Here is a 16,221-nt window from a genome sequence, read left to right on the forward strand (position 1 = left end):
ATGAACTGAACTAAGAAAATAATAGAAAATAACATGAAATGCTTCAATCATGGCCATGCTATAGACAACTTCCATTGTACCATAGCACAAGCAGATAGCCATGGAAGCTAAAATCAAGATATAAAAAGCGAAGCTTGGTATCACCCCAAGATGGTGATGGAGAAGAGATCTTCCAAAATTAGTGTAGGTGTCAAAAAGATCCCTATATTAGCATTTCTTGTCTTTTTATACTAAACCCTAGTACCATCATGCTAAAGTATCTACATGGTTTTTAAAAATAAAGGTAAGTGAACTAAAGTAGCTAATTTGCTTCATTACAAATGATCCCTTTCCAAAGATAGTTATGTCCTCACAACTGAAGAGAATGTGGTGATAGACAATTCATTAATGAAGCAAATCATATCAATGAAGATCCATAAACATAAGCATTTGGAAGCACTTTCCATGAAGAAATAGCATAATGAAACTGAAACAGTGAAATGACTTCTTGCTGCCCAAATAGGACTGAATTTGCAAAATTGCCGTAACTTTTGACTTGAGTTTCCAAATTAAGTGTTTGAGGTATAAAAATGAAATACACAACCCAAGGCATCATGCCATACCATCAAAACCACTTTCTGATGTCGTTAAGGGAACTTAATTCATGATAGTATTTTTATACAACAAGTTGTACCTGCACAAACTATCATAATTCTTCTTGCAAGAGCCATGGGAAAGCATCCAAATATGAAGACGGTTGCCAAGTGGACTCTTCTATAGGTAGCCCCTTCCATTTGATCAGAAATTTAGTAATTGTTAGGTTTCTAAGAACCTTCTCATGCTTTCCAATGATTTTCTCATGTTCATAGACAATAAGCCCTTCTTCATCAAGTGGTGGAAGCTCTTTAACAACTTGTATATTTGGCCCAACATATTTCTTTAATTGTGATACATGAAAGACATTATGTATGCGTGTAGTAAAAGGTAATTGGAGCTCCTTTGAGGGAAACATAATAAGGCTTGGGAACTTTCAAAAATACCCAATCTCCAACATCGAATTCCATCATGTGCATTTTCCTATCATTGGCATAGGATTTTATGACAACTGGTGCCTTCCTTATATTCTCTTTACATTGCTTCATAAGCATCTCCATTCTATCTAGCTCATCCTTTGCTAGTGGATTTACCTCTTCATGAAACATGGCTGAAGGAATTTGAACCTTGTATCCATACATTGCCTCAATGGAGCCATCCCAATACTCATATGATATGTATTTTTGTAACAAAATTCAACAAGATGCAACCAATTATCCCAAGAGGATTGAGTGTTATGACAAAAGTGTCTCAAGTAGACTTCTATTCAACGATTAACCCTCTTAGTTTAGCCATCCGTTTAAGGTTGCTAAGTGGTACTTGGAGTGAGAGTAGTGTCCATAGAAGTAAACAAATTCTTCCAAAAATTTCCCATGAATCTAGTATCTCTATCCCACACAATCCTCAAAGCCATTCCATCTAGCTTGAATACTCCTTCCATGAATTGGCTGACTACTTGCTTGGTTGAAAACTACATCTTCGTTGGAATAAAATGGGCTGATTTGGTAAGTTTGTCAACAACAACAAAGATACTATTCCAACCATGCATTGTGGTAGAGACACCCGTAATGAAATCCATAGAGATATTAATCCACTTTTCTTGTGGAATTGGCAAGGCTTGAAGGAGGCTGACTGGCAATAAAGAAGCATCTTTATTTAGTTGGCATTTCAAACAATTAGAGATATACTCCTTCACACCCACCATAAGCCCTTCCAATAAAAACTCTTATGAACTTTGTCAAAGGTCTTAAAGAGACCAAAATGACCAACCAAGGGTGAATAATGCATTTCTTGAAGGACTTTCAGCTTGAAATTACTTTGGGGGATCAAGTAGACCTTCCCTTTCCACCATAAAAGTCCATTATGACATTTGAAGTTCGGGTACTCTTCATTTTTCCCTTGCTATAATTTTTGCATTATTGTAGCACTATGCTCCTCCATCAAATATTCTTCTTCTATGCCATTTATCCAATCCTAGTGTATAGTAAATATGATAGATACATTGCAAGCCCATATCCTAGAGAGCACGTCTGCCACTATATTGTCTTTTCCTACCATATATGCAATCTCAAAACCATAAGATTAAAGGGTTGCCAACAATCTTCTTTGTTTAGGAGATAAGTTGGGCTGAGAAAGAAACTATTTCAACAACCTATGATCACTTTTCACCTTAAAGTGACTCTCATAAAGATAATAATGCCACTTTTTCAATGCATGTAATATAGCCAGCATCTCTTGCTCATATACATGCATTTGCCTTTTTTTTTCATCAAATTTCTTGCTTTCATAGGCTATGACACCATGTTCTTGGCCTAATACAACCCCCAATCCTTTTCCACTAGCATCCGCATAGATAGTAAAGGCCTTAGAGAAGTTGGGGCTAATAGACCAATATAGTTGCTAAAATGAGGAGTTGCTTCAATTCATTGAAGCTTTTGTTGGCTATTTCATTCCAAAAGAAAGCTTCTTTCTTTAACCTATTGGTCAATGGAGCAACCACATGCATACAATTCTTTATAAACCTTTGGTAGAAAGAGGATAAGCCCAAAAAACCCCTCAATGATGTGGTATTTGTCGGTGTAGACCAATCCTTAACACATTGGACATTCTTTGGATCAACCTTGATACATACCATTTTTCCCAATAATATGCTCCAAATACTCTACTTCTTTGGTCGTGAATGTGCATTTAGATACTTTGGCAAACAATTTGTGCTTTCTCCAGTATCAAATATCTCCTTAACATAATGTAAATGCTCTTCTTTGCTCTCACTATATATCAATATATCATTAAGGAAGACCAAACCTCTCTTAAATAAGAGTGGCTGAAGTATTTTATTCATGAATGCTTAAAATGTGACTGGAGCATTGGAAAGACCAAAGGGAATAACCATAAAATGATATAATCCCCTTTCAATCCTAAAAGTTATTTTATATTCATCTCCCTCCTTCATGTGTATCTTGTGGTATCTCGATCGCAAATCAATCTTTGAAAAGACCTTGGCATCCTTCAACTAATCCAAGAGATCATCAATTCTTGGTATTGGATACCTATTCTTGATTGTGTTATTCAAATCACGATAATCTATGCACATGCGAAATGATCCATCCTTCTTCTTCACCAAGAGAATGGGAGAAGCAAATGGAGATTGACTTGGTTGTATGAGATCCATCTCAAGTAATTCCTTTACTTCATGCTCAACTTCTTCTCTCTCCATCTTTGAGAGAGGATATGGAGGCTTATTGATATACTTGATTTTTGAGAGCAATTCAATGCGATAACATTCCCAAAATGTGAAACCTAGATGGTACATGTTAAGTGGTAGAAATAGGGTCTCTGGTCTCTAACTCAAAGGGGAGCCACTATTATGTACTTGAAAAAAAGGGTATTTTCTTTGACGAATTTGTTGTTGATGATGCACTTCACATTTGGGAGGAAGAGAAAGGGGAGGCTGAAATAGATCATCATAATCTTCGAATAATTTGCAAAGGCAATTATCCATGTCCTTGGAAGGTGTAGAGGGCTTATTTAAAGAGAGTTGATCCTCATCAATCTTAGACAAGAGAAGAGTGAACATACATGGCTTAGCATTGATTTCCCTCTTAACCTTCTTAGGGCTGATCACCTCCAACTTCTTCTTCTCAATCCCTTGAAGAATAACTTCTTGTCCATGTCATTGAAATTCCATTTGCAACCTTTCCAAATCCATGGTAGATCTGCCAATACTCTGCAGCCAATTATTTTCAAGTATCACATCAATGTAGGCCCATCTCCAAGGCAATAAGACTCACCAAGATGGTACATAATGAAGATAAAGTGATAGGAACATTAGAGAAATCTAATTATTGCTCTCATAAGCTCTGTTTTCCGGGAGATTGAATATTTGTTGTGGCATTTAGTTGTGGTTGCTGCCCACTAATTTGATAAGACCAAAACTGATTAGAATGGAGACTTTGCTTAGAAGACTGATTACAAGCATGATTATTGTTGGCATGCTACTGCTGCTCATGAGAATTTGGGGCTGAGTTGGCATGACCATGACCATTATAATGGTGTTGCCTATGAGAAGTATTACCTCCACTTGCTTGACCATGATATGATCTTTGTTCTTCAAACTTCTCTTTATGAATAGGTTTAGGGAAAGTAGACGGCTCAACATAAAAAGACTTGTAGAAAGAATCATGTGTGTCTTCATCATGCTTAGAGTTAACATAGATCCTCTCTTGTGGGTCTTGACTATGAGAGCTTGTGTAGGCCTTTGGTTGATAACAAGGCTGAAATTGAGAGGGTTGAGCTCTAGATGGCTTTCCAACCTCATAGTGCCCCACAACCTTAGGCGTTGTGGTCTTTGGCTGCTCCTCAATAATGGGAGGGCTTGGAACACTTGAGACTACTCTAGGTAATATTCTCTCTCTTAAGAGAGCCACAAGTTTGTTCGTGCCCAACTCCATATGCCTTATATCATTGGATAGTTGTTGGAATCTATTAGAATCGGTAGATAAATGAGTTGTGTAAGCCCCATTCGCTTGATCGTTGACTACAGCATGAGTTGAACTCATTTCTGCCTCCTCATTATCATGGTTTACATGGTGAATAGATTATTGGAAAGCTTTATACGTTCTTTCCTACTGGCAATCCCTTAGATCGTCATTGATACTATCCATAATGAGATCCTTTTTGTTGTTTTTGGTCATAGGTGATGATTTATTCTAAGTATATAGCAGCAGTAAGACTCAAATATCTTGAGCTTCAATAATCCAAATGATGAACTTTTTGGCTTTCTTCAAAGCTAAGGATGTCTCCCTACCAATGAGCTATTAAATGTTGAAAATGGTATGGTACATAAATTTTTGTTAGCAATTTTTAGTGGCTATCTGCCATTCCTTGCACCCTATAAGTACTCTGTTTCAATCAATTTTTTATATGTAACATCAATTTTATGCATGCCCCACCATTATAGGCCGGCGGTAAAAGAACTGAATACGCTTGCAAGTACTGAGAATAATCTCTCCAAAGAGCAAAACAAGTTGACTAATCCAACTGTAACTATAGGAAAGTGATCCAACAATGGATCCATGTTTGCAGCCAAAGTCTTCAATGCTGAACTAAAGTACTTCAATGCATCAATAAGTATACATGTTGCCCTTCATATCTCTACCCATATTTGCCAAGTGTTTCATGCTATCATACATTTTTCATAGGGGATTCACTAGTAGTAATAAGGAGACGTCACCTGCGTGCAATAAATATATGAAAATACCCCTTATCTACCCCCTATTTATGGAACATTACCTTATAAAATGTACCTTCCTTCCCTTAAATAATCCTCCTCCCTTACACTCACGTGGTACCATATGGTAAACCCTAGTGGACCCCTCGGGACATTTTTCCACATATCATGCTGCCATATATCTTATCCATGCATACATCATGGAGTCATTTGCCAAGTATATCATGTTATAGGCCAAAGTACATCACTCTTTATGTCAATACATGCACCTTAATTGAAAAATGCATGGGATTTGTGACTTGAGGGGTTTGCAAATTTCCCTCTCAAATCGGTTTGTGCTCCCCTTCAGGGTCCTCGTTAGTAGGGAGGGTCACCTCACTATTGTCCTACCAACTCACCTAGCATCCACTTTTCCTCTTGGAAAATGACATGCTAGATCAATACTAGCCAAATAAAATAGCATGCAGTGCATAGATTGAAAGAAATTTGGTATCCATTCCATGATATGCATGAACTGAGTGAAATGGGCTCAAAAATGAAATGGAAGTAGGTAGGAAATACCTTCAATAGTGACTCATTGCATTACAAATTTTTGATCCTCAAGTGGTACCTTGATGTCTCACACAGCTCTTATATATAGACTCTCATACATATCCTTGTGCTCTAGATAGTCCTCTCTTGGGACACTAGTGTGTTTGTCATTAAAATCAACTCATGATCCTTCATCACCTCCTCCATCCTCCTTAGGTCTTTGTCTCATAGGCCATGTGTCCCTATTCAATATCTTTGCCATCAATGATGACTCGGTCATTTATATATGTTGCCTTCTTGTCCTCCTTAGCTTTGATTATTTTGGGCATGTGTGCATGCCTACGTTCCACCTGCATCTTGGTAAGGTCATTGTCAAGGGGTTGTACAACTTTCTTCCTCATGAAGGCCATCCTCTCCATTTCATCTTGAAACCTCAAGATGAGTGTGTGCTTTTGTGGGTCCTTTCCAACTCTCTGCTTTTGAAAAGGGGAATGCTTCTTCCTCTTTGTATCCGAGGTGTAAGCTCAATGTCTTACCATCCTCCTTAGGCAATGTGGCTTATTTCTCAAGTATGTCATTTACATGTATGTCTAGTTTCCTTGCCTATCTCATCCTCCCTTCTTCTAATGTGGCATTCACAATGTGTATCTCCTTTTGATCATCTTTTTCCACCTCCTTTTTTATGTTCTTCTCCACTACCTCTACTTATCCTTGTTGGATGGCCTCAAGTTTTAATGTCAATTTCTTTGGATATTTCCTCCTTTATGATGGTGATTGTGCCCTCTTGGATCTCTACTTCCTCTTGTCTGATGCTCTTTAGTGTTATTGTAATGAAGTAAATTAACCACATTAGTTCACTTACCTTTACCAAAATGAACCGTGTAAATACCTTAGCCATGATGATACTAGGGTTTACTATTAAAAAGGCAATAAGTGCTAATGTTTTGGACAACATTGGAAAATTTTAGATTTCTTCACTCATTTCAAGGGGGTTTTGATCTTTTATCACTCTTGGAGCATCTTTATAACCATGCCTTCAAACATTGGCTATTATTGAAGCTACATTGAAGGGATTTGGAATCTTCTTGCTCATTGGAAGGGATGGACAACATAGGCTTCCAATGTTCTTGAAGTAATTGGACTTTTCTTCAATTTTGGAGTCTTCAATCATTCTTAGATTATTTATTACCATTTTATAAGGCATTTCATCGAAATGGAAGGTGATCTTGGCTACATTCAACCAATCTTGGCTCAATGGAGCATCTATGGAGCTTGAAGAAGAAGAGTATGCTACATGGAGTTAAATCTAACATGGAGCAAGCTTATAATGGAGAATCTTGGTCTATTTGAGGCTAAATTGAAGCCATTCTTGTCAAAGGGTTCTTCATCAACAATATACTTCAACTCCAAGTACAAGAGGTATGCTCAATCATCTTTTAATCTCTCCTCAGCATAGCAAGAGGGAGAAGGGGATGGAGGAAGAGAGTCCTCTTTCATAAACTTATCAAATGTAATCATACACTATTCTAGATAATAAGAGACTCTCTTAGTGGGTGATTAATGATAGGATACAAAGCAAATAGTGTGACACATGATTTTGAAGATCCAGGGAGACTATATGTGATGGATATAGAGGAGGCAAGCACATGTGGGATATCTATTGATACTAGAGGCAATAATATTAGTACCCACTAGAGGTAGGGTCACCACACCATCTCGTTATTTACAACAAGATGAAAAAATGGCTTAAATCCAGAGTATTGACTTGCTTCTAGCTGACCAGCTCTAGCACAGTGTACTATGTACTAGGCTCTATCGAGATGATGGAACTGGACAAAACCTTTACAATCTTCCTTGTTTGATTAGAGCAAATCATTACCTACATATCCCTCACCCTATCCTCCTCACCACATTCATGTATTCTAGCCACTACCCATACCCTGCCCACCAATTTCCATTTCAAACACGAGTGAATAGATATATATATAGCCACCACATGTATATTGGACTCACCTCCCAACTCACGTCTATCCTCCAAATAGCCACTCTCCAAAGCTTTCCACGCACACTAGCAGATCCACCTGATCATGGGCACCATGGCTCCAAACAAATGGTACAATGGTGAATGCAAAGAGCTATATAAACATCTCTGGATGATTTAGACAAGATTAGGGACCATTATAGAGAGGGAAGGCCAGAAGCAAATGCAGACCATGACTCATTGTAAACGATGAGCATATAAGGAGACACAATATTGGGATCCATACCATTTACTCATGGACACAAGTGTAGCCATAACATGGCATAAATTGGAGGAGCCGCATTGCCCCACACCCATCAACGACCTAGAGACATGGGACTCCTATCCAGAGGGGCTATGTAATTTTAGTTCTAAATTTATTGTGATTGACACTAATAAGCCCATAAAAGACCATTTGACTTTGTTCAAAGTAGGGATTAGAGATTGTCTGTGAGGTGAATATTCTCTATGACACTAATCATATTACCCAAATCATGCTTTCTTTGCAACCTCTAAAAATTTTGTAGAGTTTGTAAAAGGTTCTAGAGTAAAAGGACCTGGTTTGTGAGGAAGAGATGAACAAGCACCCTATCTTCTAGAACCCATTGGTTTGAGATTGAGACATGATGTAGTTTGGGCAACACGATCACATCTAGTTGATTGGTGGGAGAGACATTTACAAGGACACATATCTAGAGCTACTCTTTGATAGGTGGGAAATTGATACAAGGATTCCCCAAGATTGGCTAGCCCCTCCTCATCGAGAGCTTGTGCAGGGGCATGGGTGGGCAACACAATTCTCACTTATGGGCATTCGAGTGCAAGTTGTAGGTATGGTCAAAGGTAAAGGAGGATTGAGAGTTAGCTCTAGACAAATGGTGACAAGCTTTTGCCTTCTCTAAATTAGATTCATATGCCTCCAAGGAAACACATGGCATCTAGATCAACAAATAGCTTAGTTAGACATCTAGGAGTGGTGCCTTTGCATCTACTAGGATAGGCATTTGGATGAGTTAGACTAGGATCCAAGAGCGTGGCTCTAGTTGGCCTTAGTACTCACCCAAAAGCTACTGAGCTTAAGTTTGCTTACACAGCACATATTGGTAGATACACCTTGATACAAGATGACATGGATTGGGCCATGTCACATAAAAAATGGTAAAGCATAGCATCATGAATGTTTTCTAGAAGACTTTTTAGCCATGCTTCTTGTATAGTTAGTAGCCAAGGAGAATTTGCTACACTGAATGGTAGCCTAGCAGATTGGTAGTTGGTTAGGCCAGATGTAACAAGGAGGAGTCTACAAGTGCTTCCAACTATAATGCCTAGAGACTTCAACTATTATGCTTTTGTCGTAAAAGTACCGATGGTTATGCAAGGCAATCCCTATTGTGAAAGAAATACTTGTCGTTGACTTTGTGTAGTACTGCCTGGCATGGGGCGTATCTCATGGGGGTTGTCGTTTACTTTGTGTAGTACTGCCTGGCATGGGGCGTATCTCCTGGCAGCAAATTAGGGCTGAGGATAAATATCAGTATGGGCCCCGCCAGGGCCCATACTTTTCCATCGGTATGACCGGAGGCGCCGGTTTTAGGCGGTGTGCCTCTTTTTTCACCATTAAAGGATTTAATAAATTTAAAAACTCATACTATCAACAAACGTACGTGCGCCCAGAGTGATAGAGCTCCCGAGTGCTCCCGTGAAGGTGGGAGTTCAAAGCCCGTCGTGTGCAGCGGGCGATCAGATCAAATCCCCTTTTAGGGGCCTTTTATATTCTAATTGATTTCCACCGAGTGACCGGGTGAACCCTTTCGCGGTGGTGGGGGCCATGCCAAAATCTATCCTCAGCCGCTAATTAGCCAAAGCCACTACTTGTTGTATGAGAATACAATCTTCATCATCAAGGCCAGCTCATACGTCATGCCGTGGTGAAGTTGGAGGCTTCGCCCAATTAGCACATACTCAAAACTACAACACACGATTGGAGATATGTTATCAGCTCATTAGGAGCCTCATATGGTGCCACATTTGGAAGACCTCATGCTACCAATGATTTTCAGCGGTGCTATACTCCTCTTCCATGGCTTCTATCATCCATCCTTCCCATAGTGCCTTGAGGCGCTTGAATATACGAGTCTTCTCAGTAATATAATGGCCACCTCTCTCTCTCTCTCTCTCTCTCTCTCTCTCTCTCTCTCTCTCTCTCTCTCTCTCTCTCTCTCTCTCTCTCTCTCTCTCTCTCTCTCTCTCTCTCTCTCTCTCTCTCTCTCTCTCTCTCTCTGTGTATAGTTGTCATACCTGACAAATGAAATAATTATGGATCTCAACATCAATTACCTCTATACTTTGAGCTTGTGCTCCATTTCTTGCACATTCGGTGTATTTCTGGTACCTGGCAAGAATCTTCCGTACACTGAAATCCAAACGACGCAAACTTAGAGAGCTCTTAAGCTAGTTGCATGCATACAATGACATGTTGTTTCATAGACATCATCCTTGTATGTTCTTACATCAATGTATATACACAAAACTCGTGTGTTTATTTGATAACTAGGCTAAATCCACAATAATTACCTCAAGACTGTGCACAACAAAAAATCAAGACAATGTTACAATCCTCAAATTCATAACCAATACTATAATTTCTAAAAAGCTTATATATAACCTTGGGTCTAAAATTTGGGGTCCATTTTACATCTGTAAGTTTTCATCAAATGCAAGATTTGTTTTGTTTTTGGATGTTATAAACTCTTAGGTATCAAACTTCAAAGACAATTGATAAGACGAATAAGTACACAAGAAATAAGTTCTTGAAATAGCAATGATACTTTAAACAAAGACCTTCCAACTTTTGGTTAGTTCAATATCCAAATATGCTTCTACTTTATGATTACTTTAGTATAAGAATAATATGATTATTTCACACTTTATGATTACTGTCCATAATTTATTCACATGGTACAATTTTGAAAACATCTTGAGCTTGTTTAGGTCTTAGCACTAACCGCAACCCCAAATTGGAAAGAATGCAGATTGAACTATAAAATGTTTACTCTCATTAAAGTTAATATTTCATCAATTGCAACCTTTTGGTCCATTTTTGCCAACCTCTCTCCTTCCATTGGGATATCAAATCAATAAACACGTGTAGCGATACATTAAGATATTGGAAAACTTTATTATGCCTCTTTCTATTGTCATAGATTGCATGATTTTCTCAAGCACTTTAAATGGCACTACTCGAGCCAAATTATATGTATACAAATGTTGAGTCAAGATATTATATATGTATGCACACATACATACATACATACATACACACATACACGCACACACATATACATACATGCATACATGTCCATGTCCACACACACACAAAGGTCAAGGTAATTATTAATGCATCAATGAATTATCCTTATGATTTGATATGAAACTTCATACAATCTCAATGGTTCTTGTAATAATAAATAATCCCTCTTTCAACTCTATTTGCTATGCTTCCATTCATGATAGTGAAATAAGTTGATGATCTGACCTAAGGATAGATAAATATCTTGTCATCACTGCTAGTATACACACTATTCAATGATCATATTTTGCATGCCTTTGGTGGTGATTTCAAGTCCCATATTTAATAGAATCATTTTTTTTCCAAAAATAACTAGAGTCACCACACAAGTCGTTTCCATATATATATATATATATATATATATATATGACAATGAGCACTTCGTGATACGCTTAGGGTTCACCTTTGAAGGGAAAAGACAGAGCCTTCCCTATACCTCGAGGTGTCAAAGTCATAGAAATTCCCTGGACTAGTCCTGACTTCTTGCTGTAGGAGGCCAGAAACTCATCACATAACGACGGATCCTCTGGAAGCAATGGAAAGGAAGTAGCCACAAAAGCAGCAAGTCCCGCCTTCGTGAGAGGCTCAAAAGTGAGTAGAAAAGAGTAATCCCTACTGACTAGTGGGACATACTGGATAGGAGGAGCATGAGAATGCGTCATTCAAATGGTTACACACACACCACAAACACAGACAATCAAGGAGAATGCCTGCAAAGCAACAGATAAAAAACCAAGGATAAGAGAACAACCAAAACAATAAAACGTGACTCGACCAACTAACCCCAAGCAAACCACAACCTAGAAAAAATTCGACATGACCTCTAGACATATGCGACCGAAAGCTTCATGCTATGCATCAGACAAACACCCAAAACCCCGTATCAGGCAATAAAAGAAAAAACTACACACCGTACCCTTAACCGTAACAAAGAAGCGGAACCAAAACATCACCACATCCGACACATATCAAGACCACATCGTTGATAAATCAGTGTTGGACCATGGAAATAACTCCAATGATGGCGCATACCCATCCCACGAAACGGGTTCGTTAAAAAGAGAAATTAAGTGCAGTGAGACAGAATTAATTTAATGAAGGGTTTATTTTAATAAATTATTAAGAATGGGTGAATTTTTATTAAGTGATAAATCTTAACAAGAAAACGGTGTTTCCTTCTTAAGAATTAAATTACCAATTATTAGGTGAAAACAGTGCTTTAATTCGAATCCCAGACTTCGATACCCAGTCTGTAAATGCAAGTTCATTGATTACAAATTAAGGTGATGTGGAGCGCTTTTTTGCCAGCTCGTACTCTTTTGACGGTTGGTTCATTTTAATTAAAAATTAAAGTGCCTCTTTAGCGCACTTAGCGCGTGCGAAGTAAACTGTGCGTTTATTTTTATTTAAAAAAAATGGTGTGTTTAGCGCGAATGCGCATGCCATGGTGATGTTGAGGTTTCATTTATTTTAATTATTTGGATATTTATTTTGTTTTTGTTTATTTTTTTTTTCTTCTGTTGATTGTTTTGTATTTTTATATTAACCGTGGATTTTGGGATAGCTGAAAAAAATAACAAATAAAAGAGAAAATACCTGGTAGTGGGTGTATGGAAATGCAAAGAATGCGCTCTCCTCAATCTAAAAATATCTGGATTTTTTGCTAAATGTTTAGTTGGTGTGTGGAATGAAAAAGAGTGATTTTATTATTGTTTTTGTATTTTTAAGAGATTTAGGTGGAAAATAAAATATTATGACAGCTTAGAAAAATATATCAAAGATAAATAAAAATGTTAAGGAAAGTATTAGGAATTTTTCAAAAATTAATTTGAAAATTTTAAGCATTTTTAATGAAATTTTTAAATTTTTTTGGGTATTTTGAAAGATTTTGGAATTTTAAAATGGACAGAAATATTTTTTTTGAAATTTACAGGTGTAGAAAAATATGACCATAGGTTGCAGAAATAGTAGGAAAGTTTCTTAGATTTTTCTGGAAATTTTTTAAAATTTTAAGTGTTTTTTAATGATTTGTTTATATATTTCAATGTTTTTGTGTTGTTTGTTTTTTTTTAAATTTTAAAAGGGTTTGCGGGTGTGTGAATTAAAAATTTGGAAAAATACGCAGAAATAAGCTGCGTGGCAGCTGCGTGTCAGCAACCAACGATCAAAGTCCCGCAGCCGCGCACGAACACGCACAAGCAATCTCAATCATGCACTCGTGCGTACATACCTGCGCGTTTGTCGACGTCTCGAGGGAAAACTGGGGTTTGGATGGGGTTCTGTGCGAGTTACTGCGTGACGGGGAGTTAAGGAGGGGTCAAGTGCTGCAGGGCTGCTGGGATAGGACAGGGGGCTTACAGAAGGGTAGGTGGTTTTGTGTGTTTGTGGTAAGAGAAAGGGGCGTGTGTGGGACGGGGGGCTTAGGTAGAAGTTGAGGGTGTGTGTGCTTGGGTGTGCTTGGGTAGGGGTAGGGTGGAACAAGGGGGGGAAAGGGGGCTTAGATGGGATAGGAGTGTGGGCGTGTAATGGTAGCAGGGGGGGAAGGGGGGTTAGTGGGGGGGTGGGTTTGAAATGGGGGTGGGAACAAGGAGTAGTGGGGAGTAGGTTATGGGGGTGGGAAGTGGATTTAGTGGGGGGATAGGTTATGGGGAGTGGGAAGTGAGTTTAGTGGGGGGTAGGTTATGGGGGGTGGAAAGTGGGTTTAGTGGGGGGGTAGGTTATGGGGGTGGGACGTGGACACGCGGGAGGGCGGGAGGTGACTGACGTGGCCGCGGGTGGGCTGGAGCAGGCGTGGCGAGGCAGGAGCGACGACAAAGGCAGGGGCGAGCGTGGCGCTGCAGGACGACGACGAGGGCGGTGGGGTGGTCGGAGACGAGGGCGGCGCGTCGCCTACGCGGCCGCGGGCGGCCTGGGGGTGAAGGCAAGGGTGCCGGCGAATCGGGAGGCGGCCCACGACGCTGCAGAGGTGGCGACGAGGGAGGACGAGGCTGGGTGGAGGCAGAAGCTGCGCGGACGGCATCCAAGAGGACGAGGGGAAGAGGGAGAGGAAGGAGGGGAAGGAGCTGTAGGGCGACGAGGAAGAAGGGAGAAGAATGAGAGGAAGGAACTGCAGGGTGACGAGGGTAGGAGGGAGAGGAAGGAGGGGAAGGAGAGGGGAGGAGGGGAGAGAAGGAGATGGAGTGAGGGAGGGAGATGGAGAGAGATGGAGATGGAGGTAGGGAGGGAGATGGAGGTAGGGAGGGGGGGGCACGCAAAAGAAGCGAGAGAGGGAGAAAGGGAGGGGAGGCAGTTGGGATGGGGAGGGGTCGGGGTCGGGGAGAGAGAAGGTGGGGAGGGTAAGGGAAGGGGCAGGGCCCATGGGGGGTGCCCATAGGGGGATGGTGGTGGAAATGGACAGGGGCCCATGAACGAAATGACGTAAAAACAAAAAGTTAGGAGGACGGCAGGGGGAAGACAGGGAAAATATGCGACGGAGGTTCCGGGAGGAGGAAAGGGCGGTCACGTGCAAAAAACACAAAAACGTATCAAAAACTGCAATTAAAAATTAATATTAGAAGATCCGTGCATCGGAACAAAGTGCAGAAAAAAGAAAAACTGCAGAAAGATGTGCCGACAATCTTATCACATCAGAACATAGTTTCGACTGAGATAAGACCCGTTCACGTGGGAAAAACTGAAAAAACAAATCCGAAAATGGGATCGAAAATTAATATTGACCGAACCGTGCGCCGGAATGACATGCAGTAAGAAGAAAAAATCTCCGCAGGAAGAAGTGGCACATGGTTGTCACATTAAACCGCAGTTCCGGTGGAAGTAGGAGGGGTTCACATGCAAAAGACACAAAAAATACACCCGAAAACTCATTTAAAAATTAATAATAAAAAATCCAGAAGGCGAAAGAGGATGGAGGAAAAAGAAAAAAGGTAGGGGAAGGCACAAGGGATACGGATATCAAATCAAATTGGAATTCCGATGCAAACAGGGCAAGTTCACATGGAAAAATATCAAAAAGACGCACGAAAAAGTTTTAAAAAACCGAAAAATTAATATTGGACAAACCATGCATCAGAATGACTCGAAGTAAAAAGGAAAAATGTGAGGGAAAAAGTGTTGTCAGGGCTATGACGTCAGATCACGGTTCTGAAGCAAACAAAGCGCGTTCATATGGAAAACTGGCTAATTTGCGTAAAATGCTTCAAAAATTAATAGCTCGAAAACCGTGCACCAGAACAAGGGTAGGTAAAAAGAAAAAATGGTCAGTTCAAAGGAAGGAACAGGGCTATAAGGTTGGTTTTGGACTTCAGTGAACGTAGGGTGTATTCACATGGCAGGATCTCAAAATCAGAGAATGAAGGAAAAATGCAAGGGAACAGTCCCAAGGGTGGGTAAAAAGGGAACGGGTGGGTGGAAAGGGACCCCATTAGGGTAACAACAAGTCATGGCATAGAGGCATTAGCAGGTTGAGGCATATGCAGAAGGGTAGGCAATGTAGATACGTAGGGACGCGTCCCTACACTTAAAACCTTAACGGATAGGGTTAATCGAGCAACAAGGACCTAGGACCACGCCACAGACCATCCACTAATGTCCCCACACTTAAAACATGAACATCACTGAGAAACAGAAGTTGTAGGGCTAAAAAAACTTGGTCCATTTTGTTGAGGATCAAGGTTGATTGTCAATGGCACGTCCTGTGTTGTTGTCGGCTGCTAGAGGTACCAAGGCATCTTCTCGGCACACGTCCGTCATGGCAGGAACCACGCGGCAGCACCCAAGAAGGTAGCTGTTTGAAGGAATCGCAGGAAATTTGTCGATGATAAGGAATGTTACACTCAACTCACAATCACCCAAATGGAATGAAAAAATTGTCACTCGCCCCATGACTAATATCCCTCGAGGAATAATGATTGAAACCCATATCGCATACCCGGTTTAGGAATCGACAAGGGGATGGTGCAGAAGGAGTATGCCAGGATGCACAGTTAATGGTGCATTAGTGCATTCAACCCGGCTGGCATA

The 16,221-nt window shown here is 40.1% G+C and overlaps 1 protein-coding gene across 11 annotated transcripts in view; it reads right to left on the reverse strand.

Moving 5' to 3' along the window:
- LOC148029991 (MADS-box transcription factor 17-like) overlaps positions 1-16,221 on the reverse strand; it is a 68,939-nt gene that overhangs the window by 28,294 nt on the left and 24,424 nt on the right. For 6 of the 11 annotated variants that reach the window (XR_015692117.1, XM_087686263.1, XM_087686262.1 and 3 more), the window contains exon 2: positions 10,191-10,266. The exons of 3 other annotated variants lie outside the window; for them this stretch is intronic. Coding sequence is in view for 7 of the 8 variants with exons in the window: in XM_087686263.1 (XP_087542389.1) it covers positions 10,191-10,266 (76 nt within the window). In the remaining variant the exon portion in view is untranslated. Of the gene's footprint in view, positions 1-10,151; positions 10,267-16,221 lie in introns of all 11 variants that reach the window. 2 more of the 11 variants (XM_087686264.1, XM_087686259.1) reach the window with 1 other exon arrangement.

The sequence above is a fragment of the Lygodium microphyllum genome, chromosome 10 (genome assembly GCF_053477565.2).
Source record: "Lygodium microphyllum isolate KBCC chromosome 10, Lygodium_microphyllum_v1.1.10, whole genome shotgun sequence".
NCBI classification, from domain to species: domain Eukaryota; kingdom Viridiplantae; phylum Streptophyta; class Polypodiopsida; order Schizaeales; family Lygodiaceae; genus Lygodium; species Lygodium microphyllum.